At 38.3% G+C, this 25,239-nt stretch overlaps 1 protein-coding gene across 3 annotated transcripts in view; it reads left to right on the plus strand.

The window, feature by feature from the left end:
* Positions 1-24,377, plus strand: part of LOC131920727 (UDP-glucuronosyltransferase 2B31-like) — a 28,962-nt gene extending 4,585 nt beyond the window's left edge. For 2 of the 3 annotated variants that reach the window (XM_059275159.1, XM_059275161.1), the window contains exons 2-6: positions 8,778-8,926; positions 16,811-16,942; positions 19,078-19,165; positions 19,949-20,168; positions 24,027-24,377. In XM_059275159.1, the coding sequence (XP_059131142.1) occupies positions 8,778-8,926; positions 16,811-16,942; positions 19,078-19,165; positions 19,949-20,168; positions 24,027-24,306 (869 nt within the window). In that variant the 3' untranslated portion in view covers positions 24,307-24,377. The remainder of the gene's footprint in view (positions 1-8,777; positions 8,927-16,810; positions 16,943-19,077; positions 19,166-19,948; positions 20,169-24,026) is intronic. The other variant, XM_059275160.1, reaches the window with a different exon arrangement.
* The last annotated feature ends 862 nt before the right edge of the window (positions 24,378-25,239 follow it).

Below are 25,239 nucleotides of genomic sequence, written 5' to 3' on the forward strand. Positions count from 1 at the left end.
AGTCTGGTTATCCTTTGCTTTATATCTAGTATCCACGTATGAGTGAGTACATACCATGTTTTGTCCTTCTGAATCTGGGTAACCTCACTCAGGATCATATTTTTTAGTTCCATCCATTTGCCTGCAAATTTCATGATATCATTGTTTTTCTCTGCTGAGTAGTACTTCATTGTGTATATGTACCACATTTTCTTAATCCATTCTTCAGTTGAGGGGCATCTAGGTTGTTTCCAGGTTCTGGCTATTATGAATAATGCTGCTGTGAACATAGATGAGCATGTGTCCTTGTGGTATGATTGAGCATTCCTTGGGTATATGCCCAAGAGTGGTATAGCTGGATCTTGGGGGAGAATGATTTCCAATTTTCTCAGAAAGTGCCATATTGATTTCCAAAGTGGTTGTACAATCTTGCATTCCCACCAGCAGTGGAGGAGAGTTCCACTGCTCCACATCCTCTCCAGCATAAAGTGTCTTCAGTGCTTTTGATCTTAGCCATTCTGACAGGTGTAAGATGATATCTCAGAGTCGTTTTGATTTGCATTTCCCTGATGACTAAGGATGTTGAGCAATTTCTTAATGTCTTTTGGCCATTTGAGATTCTTCCTTTGAGAATTCTCTATTTAGCTCTGTAGCCCATTTTTTAATTGGATTGTTTGTTATTTTGATCTCTAGTTTCTTGAGTTGTTTATATATTTTGAAGATCAAACCTCTGTCAGATGTGGGGTTGGTAAGGATCTTTTCCCATTCTGTAGGCTGTTGTTTTGTTGTATTTACTGTGTCCTTTGCCTTACAGAAGCTTCTCAGTTTCAGGAGGCCCCATTTATTCATTGTTGCTCTCAGTGTCTGAGTTACGGAGTTATATTTAGAAAGTTATCTCCTATGCCAATGCATTAAAGACTACTTCCTACTTTCTCTTCTATCAGGTTCAGTGTAAATGGTTTTTTATTGAGGTCTTTGATCTACTTGGACTTGAGTTTTGTACATGACGATAGATATGAATCTATTTGCAGTCTTTTACATGTTGATGTCCAGTTATGCCAGCACCATATGTTGAAGATGCTTTCTTTTTTCCATTGTGTAGTTTTGGCATCTTTGTCAAAATCAGGTGTTCATAGGTGTGTGGGTTAATGTCACAGTTTTCAATTCCATTCCATTGGTCCATATGTCCATTTTTATGCCAATACCAAGCTGTTTTTTTTAAAAATTATAGCTCTATAGTAGAGTAGAGTAGAGATTATGATGCCTCCAGAGGTGGCTTTATTGTACAAGATTCTTTTAGCTATCTTGGGTTTTCTGTTTTTCCAAATGAAGTTGAGTATTGGTGTTTCCAGGTCTGTGAAGAATTGTGGTGTTATTTTGATGGGGATTGCACTGAATCTGTAGATTGCTTTCTTTTACTATGTTAATCCTACCTATCCATGAGCATTGGAGATCTTTCCATTTTCTGATATCTTCAATTTTTTTCTTCAGAGACTTAAAGTTCTTGTCATACAGGTCTTTCACTTGCTTAGTTAGAGTTACCCCAAGGTATTTTATATTATTTGTGGCTATTGTAAAAGGTGATTTTTCTCTTATTTCTTTCTCAGTCCATTTATCATTTGTATATAGGAGAGTTACTGATTTTTTTTTAGTTAATCTTGTATCCTGCCACTTTACTGAAGGTGTTTATCAGATGTAGGAGTTTCCTGGTAGAAATTTTGGGGTCACTTATGTATACTATCATATCATCTGCAAATAGTGACAGTTTGACTTTTTCCTTCCCAATTTGTATCCCCTTGTTCTTCTTTAGTTGTCTTATTGCTCTAGCTAGAACTTCAAGTACTATATTGAATAAATATGGGGAGAGTGGAAAGCCTTGTCTTGTTCCTCATTTTAGTGGGATCCCTTGAGTTTCTCTCCATTTATTTTGATGTTGGATGTTGACTTGCTGTAAATTGCCTTTAGTATGTTTAGTTATGTTTCTTGTATTCCTGATCTCTCTAAGACATTTATTATGACAGGGTGTTGGATTTTGTCAAAGGCCTTTTCAACATCTAATGAAATGATCATGTGTTTGTTTTTTCAGTTTTTTTATATAGTATATTACATTGACAGATTTTTTTTTTTTTTATGTTGAACCATCCTTGCATCTCTGGGATGAAGCCTACTTGATAATTTTTTAAATGTGTTCTTGGATTCCTTTGCCAATATTTTATTGAGTATTTTTGCATCAATGTTTATGAGGGAGATTGGTCTCTAATTCTCTTTCTTTGTTTCATTTTTTTTGTGGTTTGGGAATCAGAGTAACTTTAGCTCATAAAAGGAGTTTGGTAATGTTCCTTCTGTTTCTATTGTGTGGAACTATTTGAAGAGTATTGGTATTAGCTATTCTTTGAAAATCTGGTAGAGTTCTGCACTGAAACCATCTGGGCTTTTTTGGGTTGGGAGATTTTTAATGACTGTTTCTATTAGGGGTTATTGGTCTTTAAAATAGTTTATCTGGTCTTGATTTCACCTTGTTATGTGGTACCTATCGAGAAAATTGTCTATTTATTTTAGATCTCCAATCTTGTGGAGTACAGGTTTTTGAAGTATGACCTGATGATTCTCTGGATTTCCTCCTTGTCTGTTGTTATGTCTCCCTTTTAAATTTCTGATTTTGTTAATTTGGATGCTCTCTCTCTCTCTCTGCCTTTTGGTTAGTTTGGATAAGGGCTTGTCTATCTTGTTGATTTTCTTAAAGAACTAACTCTTTGTTTCATTGATTCTTTGTATTGTTCTCTTTGTTTCTATTTTATTGATCTCAGCTCTCAATTTGATTATTTTCTAGCATCTATTCCTCCCGGGTGACTTTTCTTCTTTCTGTTCTAGAGCTTTCAGTTGTGCTGTTAAGACATTAGTGTGAGACTTCTCCAGTTTCTTTATGTGGGTATTTAGTGCTATGAATTTTACTCTTAGCACTGCTTTCAAGGTATCCCATCAGTTTGGGTATGCAGTACATTAATTTTCATTGATTTCTATGAAGTCTTTAATTTCTTCTTTTTTTTCTTCCTTGACCAATTGGTGATTCAGTTGAGCATTATTTAGTTTCCATGAGATTGTAGGCTTTCTGTAATTTTTGTTGTTGTTGAAATCTGACTTTAAGCCATAGTGGTCCAATAGAATACAGGAGGCTATTCCAATTTTTTTATATCTGTTGAGATTTGCTTTGTGGTTGATTTTAGAGAAGGTTCCATGGGGTGCTGAGAAGAAGGTATATTCTTTTTTGTTAGGGGGGAATGTTCTGTACATATCTATTAGGTCCATTTGAGTCATAACATCTCTTAGGTCCCTTATTTCTCCGTTAAGTTTTAGTCTAGCAGATCTGTCCAGTGGTGAGAGTAGGGTGTTGAAGTCTCTCACTATTAATGTGTGGGGTTTGTTGTGTGATTTAAGCTTTAGTAATGTTTCTTTTACATATGTAGTTACCCTTGTATTTTGGGCATAGATGTTCTGAATTGAAACTTCATCTTGGTGGATCTTTCCCGTGATGAGTATGTAATGTCCTTCCTGTTCTCTTTTGATCGATTTTAGTTTGAAGTCTATTTTGTTACATATTAGGATAGCCACACCAACTTGCTTCTTAAGACCATTTGATTGGAAGGTCTTCTTCCAGCCTTTTACTCTGAGGTAGTGTCTGTCTTTGAAGATGAGTTATATTTTTTTGTATGTGGCAGAAGGATGGATCCTTATTTTGTATCCATTCTGTTAGCCTGTGCCTTTTTATAGATGAATTAAGTCCATTGATATTAAAGAATATTAATGCCCAGTGATTGATAATTCCTATTAACTTTTGGTGGTAGTGTGTGTGCATTTTTCTTCTTTTGAGATTTAATGCTGTAGGGTTATCTGTTGTCTGTGTTTTTGTGGGTGTACCTGACTTCCTTACATTGGAATTTTCCTTCTAGTGCTTTATAGATCTGGATTTGTGGATAGGTATTGTTTAAATCTGTTTTTGTTATGGAATGTCTTGTTCACTCCATCTATGGTGATTGAAAGTTTTGCTAGGTATATTAGTCTAGGCTGGCATTCATGGTCTCTTATTGTCTGCATTCCATCTGTCCGGGACCTTCTGGCTTTCAAAATCTCTATTGAGAATTCAGGTGTTATTCTGATGGGTCTACCTGTATAAGTCACTTGGCCTTTTTCCTTTGCTGCTCTTAATATTCTTTCTTTATTATGTATGTTTAGTGGTTTAATTATTATCTGGTTAGGGGACTTTTTTGGGGAGACAAGTCTAATTGTTGTTCTATAAGCTTCTTGTATCTTCATAGGTATTTCCTTCTTTAAGTTGGGAAAGTTTTCTTCCATGATTTTGTTGACTATATTTTCTATGCCTTTGAGTTGGTATTCTTCTCCTTCTTCTATCCCTATTATTCTTAGGTTTGAAATCTGGTGTCCCAGATTTCCTGAACATTTTGTGTTATGACTTTTTTTGTCTTTTGTGTTTTCTTTGACTGATGAATCTATTTCCTCTATTGTATCCTCTACACCAGAGATTCTCTCTTCCATCTCTTGTACTCTGTTAGTTATGCTTGCATCTGTAGTTCCTGTTTATTTACTCAGGTTTTCTATTTCCAGCATTCCCTCTGTTTATGTCTTCTTCATTGTTTCTGTTTCACTTTTCAGGTATGGAATTGTTTCCTTCACATGTTTAGTTCCTCTTTCATGGTTTTCTTGGCTTTCTTTAAGGGATTTATTGATTTTTTTTCATTTTTTGTTTGTCTTTTCCTCAATTTCTTTAAAGGAAATTTTCATTTCCTTTTTAAAGGCCTCTAGCATCTTCATGAAGTTATTTTTAAGGTCACTTTCTTCTGCTTCTTCTACATTGTGATGTTCAGGTCTTGCTGTTGTAGAAGGGCTAGGTTCTGGTGATGCCATATCACTCATTTTGTTGTTGTATGTATTTTTGCACTGGCATCTACCCATCTCTTCCTCCAATAGGAGCAAGAGGTGCCTGTGTCTGAGTGCGCTGCTATTGGTCCAATCTGTGCTTGCTGTGTCTGTGTCTCAGGGGCCCCTTTGGGTCCAATCTTAGCTGTTGGTCTAATTGGAGCTGGCAGATTCTGTATCTCAGGAAGCTGCTCTTGGCCCAATCCAAACTACCTGATTCTGTGACTAATGGAGCTGCTTTTAGTCTTATCAGGGCTCTTGGTCCAGTCAGAGCTGGCAGATTCTATGTCTCAGTAAGCCACTGGTGTCACAGGGGGATAAGTATTGGGTTAGGGTATGGGTCCTATGAATTGCAGGGTCTGATGGGGGATTTTGGTGGGAAAGCCTGGCCAGCAACTGGGGCAGAGATGGGTGGGGGTTTATGGGGACTAGTTGTGTCCCAGGGCTTAAGTCCTCTAGTTGAAAAAGTTTTTTTAAGTACTATTTTCACTGACCCAGTGAGGAGGGAGAGAAAAGCCACCATGCCCCTGTCTACGTGAACACAGTTGGATGGGCATGACCTGCTCCAGGGACAGTGCCAGGTGAACTGGGAATGCAATGGCCACAATTGGCAACAGCTGGGACCCAGGAAGGCTGCTTGGGAAATGTAGTTCATAACAGCATGCCCGCATAGGCAAGCAGGCCCAGAGGAAAGTGCAGAAAAAAACAGCATGGTATCTGTTCAGCTCAAAATGCATTTTTTTTCTCAAGCTTTGTAAGCCTTTCCTCCTGAGAATTGGAAGAAGATGAACAAAACTTGCCTGTAAAGAGGCAATTAAGGTGCTAATGATGTTTATCAAGTCACTTTGTGATCCTTTAGAAAACAAGGGAAAGCAGTCTGCACACTGGGAAATTGCTTTGGGTGTGGAAAAAACTTATGGTAAATAAGAAACTTGGGTTGTGCTTGAGATGCAAGAGGGGAACATTGAAAGACAAAGCAAGGCATTATTAAAAGAGCTGATGGTAAACTTAAAAAGCAGCTTCAAGTAATTGAGAAAGGGGAAAATTGTACCCACAGTTAATAAATGAAGCTTGATGGCTGCCTGAGTCTGGTGAGGTGTGTGGAACAACAACAAAAAAACGTGAGCTCTATTAATACCGTAGCTGCTGACATTTCTCCAAGAAAGCTGGAATGAAACATATCCTGGAGCCACACCACTTCTTTTTCAATGCAGGCTCCTTTAAGAAAGATGGTTCCTAATTGCTGTGCAGGAAGTTTTTGCTTTACAGCACCTCAATATGGTAATTCCACTCTTGCCCTGAGGTGAGGCTTCTCAGGAGAGTGAACCGAAAGTTCTGCTGTAACTGAGTGAAGTTTCAGCAATGTTTGTTTGAATTGTGGCACTCAGGGGAACTGTAATGAGTTAGGGGACAGCCCCATTGCAGGTGACAGTCCACTGCTGGGTGCACTTCTCCCAGTTCTGGAATGGCTAAAAGGGCCTGGCAGGAAAGATGAATGGGGAATTGGTATCATCCTGAGTGTTACAGCTCCCTAGCAACAAGTGTTACAGACCCCTAGCAATGACACTGCCTGTAAGAGTGGTGAAGCCACTCAGCCTCAATTTGACCTTTCAGGGCATAGCCTAGCAGGGGAGCCTGCTGAGTGCTTCAGGTCTGGAACACCACTCTAACTTAGACAAATATTTTCCCCTGATGGGAGATTGACTGTTGTTGAGCTACCAGCTGTGTAATTCAGAAACAGAATGTTCCTTAGGTACTTCTCCTCCTCATGCTCCTTTCTTCCTTTTTGGGCTTGCTATGTATGTTTAGAAATGAGATAGCTCTCAATAGAGTTTTTAAAAAACCTGGAATGCATAAAGAGTTATTTAGCAGCAGTACTACTCTTTGAAAACTAACATTTCGCTTGCTTTGTCAGAAAAGTCTAAAGAATATCAATTATAGGTGATTGAGATTAATGATCTACTGAGCAATGTTTTGCAAAAAATGTTTTACATATTATGCTGTATACTTGATCTAGACCTTTGAATTTCATAACTAGCACCATATTCTTACTTTTCAAATGAAGTCCAAAGAAATTACTGTCTTGTTGGAAGAAAACAGTTATGTTAAGAAATCTCTTCTAGATGTGTGCTAAAGTTTGTAAAATAGTTCTATAGAGTTTCCTTTTGAATATAAGTTTGTAAAAAAAGTATAAGTTTAGTGATATTCATGTTAGTTGTAAATATCTACAGTAATGTTCATAATTGAATTGAGGGGGAGATCTGGAGGCCCACAGAGGTTTCCCGGTAAATTCTGAGCTTGCTTTATCTAGCAGGGCTACATCAAGCAATGGCTTGACCACATGTGTGGTTTTCAGGTGATTTCCAAGGGTCTGCACTTGGCTGAACTAGAAGAAGTCTTTTGCCCCAACCCTTGGCATGCATATAAAAAGCCTTTATGAATAGACAGAAGAGGCCAGTGGATATTGAGGCAGGCCCTCCCAAAGCTATCCTGTGTTTCTATCTGTCTTCTTTCCCCTCTATATTTCTATCTAAACATTTCTCAACCCTCTCTCCTCAAGAGTATCCTGAAGAAAAAGTTAGAACAGGCCTCCCACATCACTAGTCCCGAAAACAGTAGCTTTAAACAAACTCAATGTCATCATGATTTGCACATATAGACTGAGGACTAATACATATTTCTAGATAGGTATCTATAGCATTGATAACTTTTCCCTTTATATACATTAGTTTTCTCATTTATAATTTGAAATATATTCTCATTTCATCTGCTAAATTTGCACAGCTGTGAATACACTGTCTATGTAATCAGCACAGAAATCATGACTATTTATGATTTTGGACAATCTATATTTATTTATTAGTGGGGTTGAAACTTTGTTTAAAAAATATATGATATTGAAGTGTAGACACTGATTACTAGTTAAGTGTTTTAAAATATACATAATGACCAAACATCTCTTTCCATATTTTAAGACTTGTCATCATTATCATCTCCAAACAGACATACACAGACAAATTATTACACAGTCAATTGTGTATCAAGAGCAGTATGAGGAGAAGGAACTCAGGCATAATTGAAAATTCTCTTTGAAGTCAGCCAGGGCTATATAGTGAGACCCTGTCTCAAAATGAAGTGCTGAAGAAAGAATTCCCACAAATGTTTTCACTAGTTGTGGTAGCACACACCTGTACTTCCAGCAGAGGAAACATTGATGAAGAGAATCTGGAGTTCAAGGTCAACTATGGCTATATAGGATATAGGAATCACACTTGGGCTCCATCAGAATATCTCAAAACAAAATAAAACAAAACAGCACAATTCTCAGTTCCCTTAGAAGAGCACACATCAAGATTCCAGCAGATAACCAGTGAAAACCTGATGGAGAAGAGCAGGGTAAAGTGTTTAAGTGACTATGATAAACAAGAGTCATAGAAAATGAAATTGAATATATTTAAATAGCATATCTAGATATTTGTTAATCATGAATTTCCAAAGTATTTTACAGATGTGGTATCTTCTACATCACTTGCCAATTGCACGGTGACTTCATATATCTCTAAGCATAAGGATGAGTAACATCCTTATGCTTAATGTATAGTGTGTAACACAAGTATCTAGCAGGGCTGCATCAAGCAATGGCATGTTATAAACTTGTGTTAGACACTATACATTCAGATATAGATAGATAGATAGATAGATAGATAGATAGATAGATAGATAGATGCAAATATGTTTTATATTCCAGCCACATGCTTGTAAATGACTCATTATCAAAAATGCTTTCAGAAGACTCCCTGGCATAGTCATCTTCATGTGACACTTATGTCGTGGGTTATACCTTCCCTGTTCTGATCCTTCTTCAGGAAGACCCACAACACTCACTGAGATGATGGGGAAGACAGATATATGGCTCATTCGAACCTACTGGGATTTGGAATTTCCTCACCCTCTCTTACCAAATTTTGATTATGTTGGAGGACTCCACTGCAGACCTGCCAAGCCTCTGCCTAAGGTAAATATAGTGTTGTTTGTTTGCCTTGCATTTTCAGCAAGAGTGATTATATTTTATTACTTCAGAATGGTTGTCAAACTCAGAGAGTCACAGGAATTTAGATAATAAAGCTGCCTGTAGAAACACCCATATCTATTCCATCACAAGATGTGAATTTTAAACCAGCAGTGGTGGCATAGGCCTTTAATCCCAGCACTTGAGAGGCAGAGGCAGGAGGATCTATGTGAGTTCAAGGCCAATCCAGTCTACAGAATGAGTTCTAGGACAACTGGAATTGTTATACAGAGAAACACTGCCTCAAAAAATCAAAAAAAGTGTGAATTTCATGTGGATTAAATTAATTCAGCAAGATTCTGTTATAAAAAACATTTTTCTATATTTGAATATAACAAACACACAAATACTAAATGCAGAGAGAGGTCCATAAGCCAAGTCCTATACAAAGTGAGAGTAGATAGATGGAGTATGAACAAAGAAAATCTAATTTTCAAGAGTCACAGTGACTCTGTTTACTTTCTTGATCAAACACACAAGTGAAAACATACATACACGCATACATTTGCCCAAACTGACACAATAACATAAATAGAAATAGAGGTGGAGCTTTTCTCTTATCCTGGCTGCTCGATCCAAAATAATCACACAAATCTTATATTAATTACAGAATGTTTGGTCTATAGTTCAGGCTTATTACTAACTAGATCGTACAACTTAAATTAACCCATTTCTATTAATCTACATATTGCTACATGGCTTCGTGGCTTTACCTGTTTTCTAGCATCTTGCTTCTCCTGGGGCTGGCTTGTCTCTCTCTGACTCTGCCCTTCTCCTCTCTTCAGTTTGGCTGTCCCACCTGGCTTTTTTCTGCACTGCTATTGCTATTCTGCTTTTGCTAGGCCAAAGCAGCTTCTTTATTAATCAATGAGAGAAATACATATTGACAGCATACAGAAGGATATCCCACAGCATTTGCCCCTTTCTGTCTAGTCAAAAAGGAAGGTTTCAACTTTAACATAGTAAAATTACATACAAGAAAACAGTTATCAAATAAGAATTACAGTTACAGTATCCAGTCCATTTGCATTTGATAAAATCAGAGAAAATATTTTATTACCTATCTAATCTTTGTGAGTTTAAAGTTTTATATCTAACTTACCTTTTTATCATAACTAAGAGAAACTATAATTATGTAGTCTTCATTTCCATCAAATAACTGAGAAGGAAATAATATTACCTGAGTAAGCAAAAAGTGCAGGCAAGCAACTTCCAAAAAAATGTGACAAATGACAGAATCAACTAGCTGCCTGGAAAGTCCCCCAAGTCTCCTCTGTAATATTGGACATCCTTCTTTGTGATATAGGCCTAGCATATCTGACAGACTTTCCTGTGAAGCAGGGAAATTTGAAGGACTGTCCTACTTTGTCTTGGCAAAGCTCAGCAGTCACCTTTCTTGTGTCCTGCTGGTACAGTTTGGACAGTAACTGTTAGCAATTGAAGGAAGGGCAGTTTCTTTGCCCACATGGCTAGCTTTTGTCATAAAGAAAACAAACTCCATATGGAGTTTCTTCAATGCCCATCAACTTTTATGGAGTACATTGGTGCTGCCAGGACCAGATGTGTCTCACTGTCATGAAAAGTCTAAGTTATTAAACATTTTAAATGCCATATTCTGTAGGTGTTTGAAGATTACATATCTATCTGAAATATATCTTTGTATATCTAGAAAACCAAACTAGCATGACTATAAGTTTGACTATTATAGATGACTAACTGTATGTTTGCAATTTTGTATTTTTAAATTATACCTTACATTTTTAATTCAGCTGCATATACACAATACCTATAACAAGAGCAGAAATATACATGAAGCATAACAAAAATTAACCTTAAATTTATATCAATAAACTAAAATCGATACCAATGTAAAATATTTTGAGAATAACAGTTGTTTTGGATTAAATAAGATTCAATAATCTTTATTTAACCTTTTTCCCATCATTTTTTTATAATATGCTCCTTTCTTCTTTTAGAGAGTGATTGACTATGATCAATAACATTTAGTAACCAACATCCCTTAAATGTGGTGGACAAGCCCCCACCATTATTTACCTCAGGGACTCTTGATGAATGAGGGATAAGAAACTTCCTTAGAAATAGAGGGGAGAGAAACAGAGAAAACACAGGGTAGACTTGAGTGGGCCTGGGTCCTTATCCAAACAGATCCTCAACTTTATTCCTAAGGTCTATTTATAACAATGCCAAGGGGTGGAGAAGAAGACCCCCCTACCCCCGCTAGTTACAGCCAAGTGTAGACCCTTACAAACACCTAATACTCAGGCCCGTGGTCCAATCAACCTCTTGTGCAGTCCTGCTGGGTACAGCCACTAGGAAAACTAGTGGGCTACAACAGGTCCCTCTTCTTTACATTTTAAAAGAAAAAAACTCTTGATGCAACTCCATCAAACTTAATAATTCTAACATGAACATTTTAATTAGCAATTATAATTCCTACTCTCAACCTTCCTACAAACCTACTCTCAACCTACAAACCTACATTCAAGAACAATTTCTTCATAGAACTATACAAAACATAACATTAATTCACTCAAGTAAAACGAAAATATTTTTTAAATTAAATATACTGAGGAATATTAACTCTCCCTTTCTTTATATTTTAATTAAATCTTGAGCCTAGTTAGAAAACCTGTATTTCTCTATAAGCAATTCCATTTTTACATAAATAGTTACACATTCAGTTCATAAGTCATCACCGTTGATAGAGTCGATATGCATAAGTAAATTCAAACTGTCCCACTGTAATGAAATCATTACTGTCCATTTCATTTCTTAAGCCTGAAAGTTCAAAAAGAGTTCTGGTACCATTCCTAAAAGTTCCTCTAAGCACTCTAGTCAGGACCTGGCTTGTCAGCTGCCCTTAAGTCTGTGTATAGCTGTCAGAGTTGTAATGACTCTGAAGCAACAGCTACAAAGAAGAGAAGTCCCACAACCAAAACTTCTCAGGTCATGCAAGTCTCTCTGAAACCTCTGCTCCCAACCACCACTGTGCTCTGTAGTCTGCCGCCCGCCCAGAGCAGGCTCCTCCCAGACCAGGCTAGGGAGATTCAGCTGTCATAAGCTGAACCGTGGCCCTTTGGCAGAAACCCTGGCTTTGGGAGGAAAATCCATTCCCTGCATCGCTCATGGTCCAAGTGCTCAGCAAACCGGGTCCCATTCGCAGATTCCTGGTCTGGCTGCTCATCAGGGAGCACTCAGCAGTTCCCATGTGTCTCAGCTACTCATCCAGCACTGACACCACTCTGTTCTAGGCCTCTGGAAGCAGTCTGGTCTCTGTAGTGTCCATTGATTGCTGTTCATCTTTCCTGAGGCGACATCAAACCGCTGAGCTCTCCCCACCGTTCACCTTTCTCAAGGTTTAGAAGGCTGCAGAACCTTGCTGTTCACCTTTCCCGCAGTGCAGCGTCTCTGCTGGGTTTCTAAACTGCTGCTTGCCCTTAGCTTCTCTCATAGCTTAGCATGTTCCCTTCTCACCATGACTTCCTTTCGGTAGAAACCTTGTAGACCCTTGTTTACAGCATTGATGCCTTGAGGGTCTCAGCTTCTGAGACTCTCTTGCTGCTGGCACTTGCACTGGCTTTTGACGTCTGATGCTTGAGAAGCTATGACGCTTCCTAGGTCTCAGCCGTGAACACGTGGCTGCTATTTTCTGAAGCTGGCAGTCTCTGGAGCTGCTTCTTGTTGTTATTGGTGGTTTCTGGAACTACCAAGTCTGGTATGGATATTGTTTTCCCAGGTTGGGAAAACTTACTCTTCATATCCTTAGACCTAAAGCTATATAATTCTAAACCTACATTTTTATCACTAAATCTATGACCTATTTAAACCTACATTTGATAGGACTACTTTATAAACCCTACCCAAGTCTCCTTCAAGCCTATATAGTAAACATACATTCTATAGGACTACTCTCTAAACCCTAACTAAGTCCTACTCAAGCCTTTACATCTACTTTATAAACCTTACATAAGTCATACTTATATTCTATAGGTCTACTGTATAAACCTTAACATCTAGAAGAAACCTTACCTAAGTCTACAACTAGCATCTTTACTTCTTACAGGCTTAATATAGGACTGCTTTAGGTATTTTTAAGAAACTCTATAGAATTACCTTAGCAAAGATATTTCTTAACATCTAGAAAAGATTTTTTAACTAAATTATTAACAAGACCAGAAGTACACAAATAATTTCTAAAGTTCTGAATTTATAGTAAAGTTTTGATATTATTCTAAAAGTTCTTGAGAGTTTAAAGTAAGATTTGTCAATGGCTCTTTCAATGCTGCGATTTAGTGAGTTCTGTTGCTATGGATTTGTAACATTTGTTGCTACGAAGCTGTAACATTTTTGGTACAAGGCCACACCCCAAAGTTGCCTTTCGTGCCAAGCTCTCTCAGGCATTCCAGAACCAGCAGAGATTAGCTCTCAGCGGTAACTGGTTTCTAACTAGAGGCTGTCCCTTTACCCAGAGTCATAACAGCTCCCCTAAGTGCTTCAGTTCAGACAAAACATTTTTGGTACAAGGCCACACCCCAAAGTTGCCTTTCCTGCCAAGCTCTCTCAGGCATTCCAGAACCAGCAGACATTAGCTCTCAGCGGTAACTGGTTTCTAACTAGAGGCTGTCCCTTTACCCAGAGTCATAACAGCTCCCCTAAGTGCTTCAGTTCAGACAAACATTTCTGTTACAGCAGTACTTTTGGTTTGCTCTACCCAAAAACTTCCCTTCAGGCTGAGAGTGAAATTACCATATTGAACTGCTATAAAGCTCTTAGCAAAAACCCTTTGAGCAGCTACTAGATGATATAAGGCACTGTTTCAAACCTGCATTAATACTACATTTCCCAGAAAGCTTTTTTGGGTACGCTAGCAAACTTTCCAGTACCCTTTACAGGGTTTCACTTTTGCAACAGGAGATTTTTTTTTTTCCTAAGCTTGCCTTAGAATGCCTGTGCCACCTTTTAACAGGTATACCACTCTAATTAGATCTTTCACCTAACCCAGTTCCTGAGCCTTGTATCTATTTGTCTCCTCACTCAGTTTGTGGCTTATTGCCAGAGTCAAATCCCTTAGGGCTTCACTCCAGGTCAATGAGGCAAACTGAAAGCATGTGTTTCAGAAATTTCCTTTCTTGGACAGAAAAAAGAGCTCCTCTCCTGGATAGCTCCATGTTAACCTCTTCTTTGATAGATTTTTCCTCTGAGTCTTCCCCGGGATTTTGCATTCATAGCCCCATAGTTAGGCTTATCTTATCCTACTTTACCCTAAGCTTTTTCTTTTCTATATTCCTAACCCAATATTTCTATTTTTTGCCTTCCTTAATTTTTATAGATAGAAGAGAGAGAGAGAGAGAGAGAGAGAGAGAGAGAGAGAGAGAGAGAGAACACACACACACACACACACACATACACATATATATATATATATATATATATATATATATATATATATATATATATATATATATATATATAAATCTAATGTTGCAGCCTTGTGGTACTTTACTGCCTAACCTATGCACCCAAGAATAAAATACCATTGCCTTCATTTTTCAATTCCTTATCAGTGTGTACACACTCCCAACACCCTCACAATCCTTTCACCAAGTCCTAGGGGTATTTTTTCTTTTTTATCTTTTTCTTTGTCTCTGTTCAGTTGCCATCTGTGATGGAGCATGTGTGGGGAAAGAGCCCCTATATTTATTTACCCCAGGGACTCTTGAGGAATGAGAGATAAGAAACTTCCTTAGAAATAGAGGGGAGAGAAACAGAGAGAAAACACAGGACAGACTCAGGTGGGCTTGGATCCTCATCCAAATGGGCTCCGAACTTTATTCCAGAGATCTACTTATAAGAATGCCAAATGGTGGAGCAAAAGCCTCCTGCTTGCTGGTTACAGTCAAGTGTAGACCCTTACAAACACCTGATAATCAGGTCCATGGTCCAGTCAACCTCTTAAGCAGTCCTGCTGGGTGCAGCTACTAGGAAACCTAGTGGGCTACAACTATTAAATGAAAACAAACATTCATAAATATAATTTTGGGAATTTGGGTGTAGTTTTCTAGACTATTTCCCACTGACTGGAGGGTGCTGCTAATCTTTGAGGGACCCTGAGAAAAATTAGAATTATGGTCAAGTCCTAACTGGAGTCCTTTGTAACAGCAGCTTTCAAGCTGTTCTGGATGTAGAACTCAGAGGAAACTGCAACAGAGGTGCTCTAAAACATTGGATCATCTCGGACATCCATTCCCATCAGAGATTTTTCAGGGGATCTTCCTCAATCAAACCATATTAACTTGGAAGATATGCATAGCTCTCCTTTCCTGTGGAAACAAAATCATAACCTCTCCTTGGAAGTATTTTTGAACTCCATTTGACAAATATATTTTTGACTTCCATTTTAAAGTTAAGGCATCCCTAAAGTATCTTGGTGGGTTTATTTCAATATTCCCTCTTTCAATTACAGGTCTCTTAGCAGCTGTCCTTTGTTAGCAATAAAAAAAATTCAAAATTAACACAGCAATATACAGGATCCAGACTTCCTATGTATTTCCCATCTTCATGTGGCTTTTTTATATTACTTTTACTGTTTATTTAACTATGTATTTGTTTCTGTGAAGGTCTATACCCATTCTTTATTAACCAATAAAAGGAATACACATTCACAGAATACAGAAGGACTATCCCACAGCCCACCAATTGACAGCATATAGTACATTTCTTCTCAATGAAACTAATATATGTTACAAAGAACATGAATGAAAAGACAATGGACATTCTTAACAAGATTAGAAATAGATTTATGGTCCATAAATTCCACTCTTGAGTATGTATGTAAAAGAACTAAATGAAGGACATCTATGAGATAGTAATGCAAGGATTATCATGGCAGCACTATTCCTGAAGGGAAGAGTGCAGGTGGATTGAATAACAATGGCTCCCATAGGCTCATATACTTGAATGTTTGGTTCCCAGTTGGTGAACTATTTAGGAAGGATTGGAAGGGGTAACTTAATTGGAGAAAATGTGTCACAGGAGGTAGGCTTTAAGGTGTCAATAACCCAAACCATGTCTGGTCTCTTTCTATGTGTCTGCAACTTATGGTTCAGGTAGAGTTCTGGGATACTATTCCAGTGAAGGCCTGCCTGCGAGGGTGCTCCCCACCATGATGTTCATAGACTAACCCTCTGAAATTTTAAGTGAGTCCCCAACAAATTGCTTTTTTTACAAATTGCCTTTATCATGGATTCTCCTCATAAAATTAGAGTAGAAACTAAGAAAGGTAGAAGCAACCTAGATATCCCTAGAATTGATGATAAAACTTAGATAGTATGCAAATACAAAAAAATCACTAAAACTTCAAAACCTATGGTCTAGAGATGCAAGGTATTACTTTTAATGACAATACACTAAGTAAACTAGCCAATGAAAAAGACAAAAATAAAATAAGTATACCTTATGTAAACTCCTTAGACTGGTCAAAATAATAGAAACAGAAAACAGGTGTTTGGTGGCCAAGAGTCTGAGGAGGAAGAAAGAGAACTTTGAATTTAATATCAACAAATCTTGCTTTTCAAGAAGAAAATGTTCCAGAACTGTTTGTATGAATGTGAAGATGTGTAACACAGAACTGTAATTTTATAGCTGACTACAACTGTACATCTTGTATGTGGATGTGAATAGTTTTAAAGCATCCAGTATTCTAGTCATTTCTAATGCTGTTCAGTTTCTTCCTGTGGATGTTGGTGTCAGTTTTTATGCAGGTTATTTGGTGTTGCTGCTGTTTGTGATGAGCTGATATTCCATTAACAGGAAATAGAAGACTTTGTCCAGTCCTCTGGAGAACATGGTGTTGTGGTGTTTTCCCTGGGATCTATGGTGGGTACCCTAACAGAAGAAAGGGCCAATGTGATTGCAGCAGGCCTTGCCCAGATTCCACAGAAGGTGAGATACAGTGTCTCAGTGTTGCATCCTCACTAACACTGTCATATCCAATTCAGGTGTGATGGCAGAAACCTCTTGTGAGAAATTGAAGCTGTCCTGATAGTTCTAGCTCATATCTGATGTTACTTAAGACACCAAAATACAAGGGACAGATGCCAAATAGTAGGTGATGTTTTTGATTAATAAATTTGGTATTAACATTGTGTTCAGAAAAAAAAAACACACTTAACAAGTGTTTGTGACCTTGGTATTAGGAAGGTATTATAGGCACAAAAGTGTGTCTTCTTACTTCCTCCATTATCGTGGAGGATATTTAAGGACTCTGCACACACTACCTTAAAACCATACAGCATTTAAATTATAACCAGTAAGCACACTGGCCCAATAACAATTTGGAAGCAATCAAAATTTGCAGTTGTGGGACTGCAGAAGTGCCTCATCCTTGAAGAGCATGTGTTGCTCACCCAGAGGACCTGAACTTACTTCTGAGACTCCAAGTTTATCATCTCACAACTGCCTATAATTGCATCTCCATGGGATTCAATGCCCTCATCCAGCCTGTCATGACACCCATACACACTTTCCATCCATATGTATACACATACTGTCTTAGTTAGGGTTTCTATTGCTGTGAAGACACCTCATGACCATGGAAATTCTTACAAAGGAAAACATTTAACTGGGGCTGGCTTACCATTTCAGAGGTTTAGTCTATTATCATCATGGCCAGTGGCATGCAGGTAGACATGGTGTTGGAAAAGGGGCAGAGTTCTACATCTTTATGCACAGGCAGCAGAAGGAGACGACTGTGTGCCACACTGGGCATAGGTTGAGCATATGAGCCCTCAAAGCCTGTCCCCACAGTGGCACATTTCCAACAACAAGACCACTGCTCCAAATAGTGCCACTCCCTACAGGCCAAGCATTGAAACACAGGAGTCCACGAGGGCCATACCTAGTCAAACTACCACACATACACACTCACACATGCAGACATACTGGCTTACACATAAATAGTAATAAATCATTATTTTAAAAAATGGAACTTGTGCTATTCTTGTGTATTTGTTTATCTTTTATCTTATTTTTTATTATAATTTAGATGCCTTTCTTCTAAGGAGAGAGAAAGACTGGGTGTGGATATGGATGGAAGGGGAGAAGGTAGGGGAGGGAAAAATATAACCAGAACATATTGTATGAAAAAAAATTTCTTTCCAATAAAAAAATAGAAAAAGAAGAAAATGTAAATTTTTCATAATAGAGTTTGTATAACAACATAATATTCCTTTTGGTCGTGGCCAAATGTGACCACCTACATATTAAAATGGGCTTATGCATGGAAATGTTTTCCTTGCTATTCAAAACAATAGGTAGGCTAGGATTTACCAACCGAGAGTCCATCTGGGAGACTATGGCTGAAATAGAAGGTAACTCGGGGACTTGCTCTTAATGTGACCATGCACATAGACAATGACATGTCACAGGGACCTAATCTAACAAAATACCTATGATATAAGTGATGATAAAGGAATTAACTCAAATATCATTGAAAAATATTTATATTGAATTTGGAAAGTAAAAATTGTTATAAATATATATTGGAAAAAAGGTGTATGTTAGTAACATTGGTGGATTGTTGAACTGGAATTACAATCACACATTTTTTTTTAATGTGCATTGGTGTTTGGCCTACATGTATATTTGTGTGAGGGTGTCTGCTCCCATGGACCTGGAGTTACAGACAGATAGTAGTGAGCTGCCATGTGGGTACAGGAAATTGATACTAAGTCCTCTGAAAGAGCAGCCAGTGCTCTTAAACACTGAGCCATCTCTCTAGCCTTGACACATTTCTTAACTGCTGGTTGATATTACTGGACCTAACATTGTCTAAGTTGCTCTTTGTTAAATGTTAAGGTGGCATGCTGACACTTGGATAAGCATGAGAATAAATGCAGGAGAGTGAAGACTATTGCATCCTTGCTGTAGTAGTTCTTCACAGTTCCCATCATCCATCCTCACCTCCTGGCTCCTTGAGACTTGGCATTTATCTCCATTGATTCTTAATCTATCCAGAATTCTAGCAGGAGTAACTTGCATTTGACCAAAGTAATAAGAGGCTAGCTTCCTCTTAACAGGTTCTTTGGCGATTCAAAGGCAAGAAACCAGACACCTTGGGCTCCAACACTCAGCTGTACAAATGGATCCCCCAGAATGACCTTCTCGGTAAGCATGAGAAGATCCCTGAGACATGAGGAATGACTGCTTAGGAATGTGAATGTCAACACTAAGGTATTTAGGACAGCTGTGATCTACTTCTGGAGAAAATGGGTAAACAATTGATGTGAATATTCTGTACAGTAACATTGGAGATGGGAGAATCTATTTTTAACTCCACTGTAATTATCTTTCAGATACACTTAAGCCACTTCTTCATGTTTCTGTTCACCTCCTATTTCTATACTTTTACATACACCCTTTCCCCTACGGTAGGTCAATTTCAAATGCCAGTGAGAATGGTATCCTTTCATTAATGACTCTTCAATTACTAGCTCCCCCAAAACTCCACATCATGAGGCAGTCCTGTGTTTGGTAAAGAATTGCTTGTCCTAATTCTCATTCCATCAGTATGATCAACCAACCCCCTACTACACAGAGGCAACCTACCCGAGCAGTGGCTTTACTGTTGCTTTAAGAGAACACACTCTCCTGAACCACAGCCTGTGCTTTCACATGCTGTTTGCTGCACTTGGGAGGAGCTCTGCCCTTTTTGTCCATTGCACAAAATCATTCTGCTTCCACACTGCACCTCCTCTATGTGGCCTTCACTTAACCTCTGTGGACTTGTGGTGCTCCTTGCTTTAAGACATGAGAGGAATTCAGTGTAGTCTCGTGGTTATGATAATGTTATCTAGAGAATATATACACTTTATGTGCCTCTTTTCCTGCCTCTCATTTTCTATCTCAGACTCATGATTAATACTTGCCCTTAATTTCTCCCCTTCCTAGGTCATCCTAAAACCAGAGCTTTTATAACTCATGGTGGCACCAATGGCATCTATGAGGCGATCTACCATGGGATCCCTGTGGTTGGCATTCCTTTGTTTGGAGACCAATTTGATAATATTGTTCGCATGAAGACCAAAGGAGCAGGTGTTAGACTGGACTTTCTCACAATGTCCAGTACAGATTTGGTTGATGCAGTGAAGACAGTCACTAATGATCCTTCGTAAGTACAGTGATTTTGTTCAAGATGGTACTGGTCCAGATAGGTTCTTTCCAAGGTAACAGTAGAATTCATCTGAACTTTTGTGTAGTCAGAAGTTTTCCTGTGTCCCACTTGTCCTGTAGCTTCTTGGACAAGTAAACACATGGATTATATTACTTTACAAACTGTATAGCATATGGCAGACCTCTTGCTAGCTAGCTCTTATATCTTAAATTAACCCATTTCTGTTAATCTATGTTTTGCCACGAGTTCCATGGCTTACTGGTCTGCTGGCATGTTGTTCTTTGGGTGGCAGGCTGGTTTCTCTCTCTCTCCTCTCCTTTCTTTTTCCTGTCTATCTGCTTGTATTTCCTGCCTGCCTCTAAGCTGCCTTGCCATAGATTAATATATCTTTATGTATCAACCAATGGGAACAACATATATTCACAACATACAGAAAGACATCCCCCAGCATTTCCCCTTTTCTATCTAATCAAAAAGGAAGGTTTTAACTCTAACATAGTAAAGTTAAATATACTAGATCAGTAATCAGCAGGAATTACAGTTATAATATCCAGTCTATTTAAAATTAAAGAAAATATTCTATCTAGTCTTCAACTACATCAAAGATGACATAAGGTTTATCTAGGTAAACAAGAAGAGCATTGTAAGCAACTTCCAAAAATCTAGAAAGACAGATACAGCTGGCTGCCTGGAAATCACCCAAAGTTCCTCTGTAATGTTGGGGCATCCATCTCCAGCCTATAGGCTTAGTGTTTCTCAGTCATTTCTCCTTGTGTCATATAGAATATCTGGCAATCTCCTCTGTGAAGCAGAAACTCAAAAACCATCTCACCTTGCAAAGTTCAGTGGTTACCTTCCTATGGGTCCTGTATGTACATTTTATGTAACATACTGTCAAGCAGTGGACACAAGGGTACTTTTTTGCTCAGTGGCTAACTTTTGCCACAAAGAAAGCAAACTCTTCCAGGTGGTGGTGGCACAAGCCTTTAATCTCAGCACTCAGGAGGCAGAGGCAGGAGGGTCTCTGTGAGTTTGAGTCCAGCCTGGTCTACAGAGTGAGATCCACAGAGAAACCCTGTCTTGAAAAACCAAAAAAAAAAAAAAAAAAAACAAAACAAAACACAGAAATCAAACTCCATAAGGAGTTTCTTCAATGTCCATTATCTTCTCTGAAGTAGATTGGTGCTGCCAGGAGCAGACATGTCTCAATGTCCATCCAGAAAGTCTAAGTTTTTAAAACATTTTAAATGCCATATTCTGTAGGTGTTTGAAGTATTTGAAGATTACCTACCTAACTGAAATATATCTATGTATATATAGAAAACTTAACCAATATGATAAGTTAGATGATTATAGATGATTAACTATTAATCTGTATTTCTTAATGATACATTGCAATTTCAAATGAGTTATATAAACATAATATTTTAATAAGAGTAAAAATATACATACAGTATAGCAAAATTAAATTTGTATCAATAAACTAAAATCCATATCAATGAAAAATATTTTAAGCAAGTTGTTGCTCTTTAAAAGTAGATTCAATAATCTACCCTTTCATCCTATCGTACCTATATCCTATACCCCTTTTTTATTTTAGAAAGATATTTACTATGACCAATAACAAATATAACCAATCTCTAAACAAAGACAAATATCCATAATCCAGTTTTTGGAGTGTGGGCATAGATTTCTGGCTACTTCCTGCTGATTGTGGGTGTTGGTAGTCTTATGGGACATAAAGAAAATTTTAGGTTTATGGTCAAGTCCTGACTGGAGTAGTTTGTGAGGCTATATTCTCTGACGCAGTTGCTTTGAAGTTGATTTTGAATTTTGGATCATCTGGGCCATGGTGTTATTGGAGACCTTTCAGGGGGTCTTGGCTGGTCAAACCATATTAGCCTGGAAGCAATCCATAGGTTCTCATCTTCTGTGGAAACAAAAGCAGAACCTCTTTTCCAAAGTAACATATCCTTAGACACAAGCTTTAAAGTCAATATACCTTAATATATATATATATATATATATATATATATATATATATATATATATATATAGGCTTAACACATCAGTCTTTACAATCAAATGTGTTTCTGCAGTTAAAAATCCCAAAGATAATGTAATCCAGACTCTCTGTGTGATTTCCATCTTTACGTGGCTTATTTTTACATCATTTTTATTGTCTCTTTAAAGATTTTATTATTTAAAATTATCTATATGTTTATATAACTGAATATACTCCCTTTTCTCTCTCGTTCAAGCCTATGTACATTTTTACATACATTGTAAACAGTTTAGAGTTTTGTTCCATCTGAATCCATCTTATTGTGAATCTATAATCCTTCTCTGACCAGGAGAGATTTTAAACTGTTCAACTGTGTGGCTAGGAAGAAAAGCAGCAGCCTTGGCTGCTGGCTCTACCCACCTCAGCTTTCCAACATGGTGGAAATAATTCATCACCAGCTCTGAGAGCCATGCCATCTCCTGTCTCTGGGAGGCACTGGGTCCATGCCTTCATCCAGCAGCAGCATATAGCCTAGAAACCTCTCCTCCTTCTCCTCCTCCTCCTCCTCCTCCTCCTCCTCCTCCTCCTCCTCTTTCTTTTTCTTCTTCTTCTTTTGGTACTAGCAAAAGAAAAATCCACCACACATTACACTGCTCAGCTTGGAGACACACTGTGTACTGCAGTGGGGATCCACCATGCTGCTTAGCTTATAGCAGCTGGTGGCAGGCTCCATCTCACAGGCAGCTGTTGGGAGAAAAGACTCCACTGTGCTACTGGCATGAGACTGTGAGACTAGGAAGCTTAGTGTGGCTCTGTTTCTGTGCTTTCAGAATCTTTAAGCTTTCTTAGGTCTATATGAACCAATGCCCAAGGGTGAGCACTAAATGTAATCAGAAATTTTCCTCTCTCCTGCCCATCCCGGAGCCTCTCAGACAAGTAAGCACACAGACTATATTACTTACAAACTGTATAGCATATGGCAGGCCTCTTGATAGCTAGCTCTTATATCTTGAATTAACCCATGTCTATTAATCTATGTTGTGCCATGTGTTTTGGGGCTTACCAGTCTGCTGGAATGTTGTTCCTTGGGCAGCAAACTGGTGTCTCTCTCTCCTCTCCTTTCTTTTTCCTGTCTATCTGCTTGTATTTTCTGCCCACCTCTAAGCTTCATTGACATAGGCCAATACAGCTTTATTTATCAACCAATAAGAACAACATATATTCAAAGCATACAGGATAACATCTCCTAGCACATTAGTCTAAGTTTGAAAACATCAACAACAATGTAAAACCCATTTAAGCACTGTGGAATGAGCTTTTACTGTCAATCAAGACTGCAAACTATCTCTACAGACTTACTGTATGAGAGGTTAGTTTAGAATAATTTGATAATGGAAATAGTTTCTAAGCAAGTTATCTATGAGCTGCATTTCAGCCCTCAAGTCATCTTGCGCAAAGTATGTCCCATTCATACCAGTTCCCAATTTTTAATCAATAGTGTTTTTATTGAGATTATAAAGAATTATGACACCGTTTCTTCTCAAGAACATCAATGTGGTCATGCTCGGTCTCTATGAATCACCTCACTTACAGTGCTAGAAAAGGATTATGAACATTTGCTCTGCTGGAAAGATTTACTTTCCCAAATGATTTGCCATCTCAGTTTTGGAAAGAATTTCTCAGAAAATACAAGCTTACAGGAAATCTTTCAAAAAACGTCCCAATCAAAACCACACTGTACCTAGTGCTAATCTATGGCATTTATTGAGTCTCATGATAATTTCATTGAAGCTTTCTTAGGCTTGAAGCACTTGAGTAAATTAATTTGTTTTTGATGTTGGTGTCTTTAGCTATAAGGAGAGTGCCATGAGGCTATCAAGAATCCACCACAACCAGCCAGTGAAGCCCCTGGACAGAGCCGTCTTCTGGATTGAGTATGTCATGCGCAACAAAGGAGCCAAGCACCTTCGTGTGGCAGCACATGACCTCACCTGGTTCCAGTACCACTCTCTGGATGTGCTTGCATTCCTGCTGGCCTGTGTGGTGACTGTGATGCTCATCATCATGAAGTGTTGCCTCTTTTGTTGCCGGAAGTTTGCTAAAGCTGGAAAGAAGAAGAAAAGGGAGTAGCTGAAGTGGGGAGGACGGACACACAGACCTTCCCAGTTCATCCCAGCAAGGCAGGCTTTCCATCTTATCCCTTAGTCACAACTGACCTGGACACTATCAGTCTTATTTCAGCCTTTTGAAGTAAATGTGAGCTGTCAGAAGTTCCATTTCCTCTCACTTATAAAGTGAACATGCAAGAGAAGACCACAATTTTTAAGTTCCAACATCACTTACCTCATATTATATACCCAATCTGAAATTTCCCCCACAGACTCCCAATTTGTTTTATTTATTTTGTTTAATTTCTTCATTTAGAATTTCTCACTTTGATTCAGGAAAATATTAAATTGTTCCATCATGATCACATTCCTACTTCCCACTAGATGTTTCCCAATATGTCCAAATCACAACTTCCTGTCCTCTAATTTTTAATAACCCAGTAAGTCCAATTAGTGCTATATATAGATGCATGTGTGCATTTGTGGGGAGACATTGCTGGATCATGGCCAATGTGCCAGTGTCCACTCAACCCCTATAGTAATGATTCATCCCCTCCTGGAATCTATGACTGCCAAAAGCATTTATTATGGAATTTTGGCTACCTGATCTCATGCAAGTCCTGTGCAGCTGACAGATTCTTTGAGTTTATGAATGCGAAAGCCATGGCATGTCCAGAAGAAAGTGTTCCATATCACTTCTCATCATCGGTTCTTACATTCTTTCCCCGTTCTTCTGCAGTACTCCCTGAGCCTTGGCATGGACTTCATCACTCTCAGCCCTTTGGGCAGTTGTGAGTCTCTGAGTTGAATGGAGTCCGCTATGACTAAAGCTTCTCTGACAAAGGCTGAGAACAAGCCAGATCTATGGCTATGGCTGTCGCCATAAACATTTAGAAGGCACTTTGCCAACATGACCTGCTGGGGGATGTCTTTCTGTACACTTTGATTATGTGTT

This window comes from Peromyscus eremicus, chromosome 10 (assembly GCF_949786415.1).
Source record: "Peromyscus eremicus chromosome 10, PerEre_H2_v1, whole genome shotgun sequence".
NCBI classification, from domain to species: domain Eukaryota; kingdom Metazoa; phylum Chordata; class Mammalia; order Rodentia; family Cricetidae; genus Peromyscus; species Peromyscus eremicus.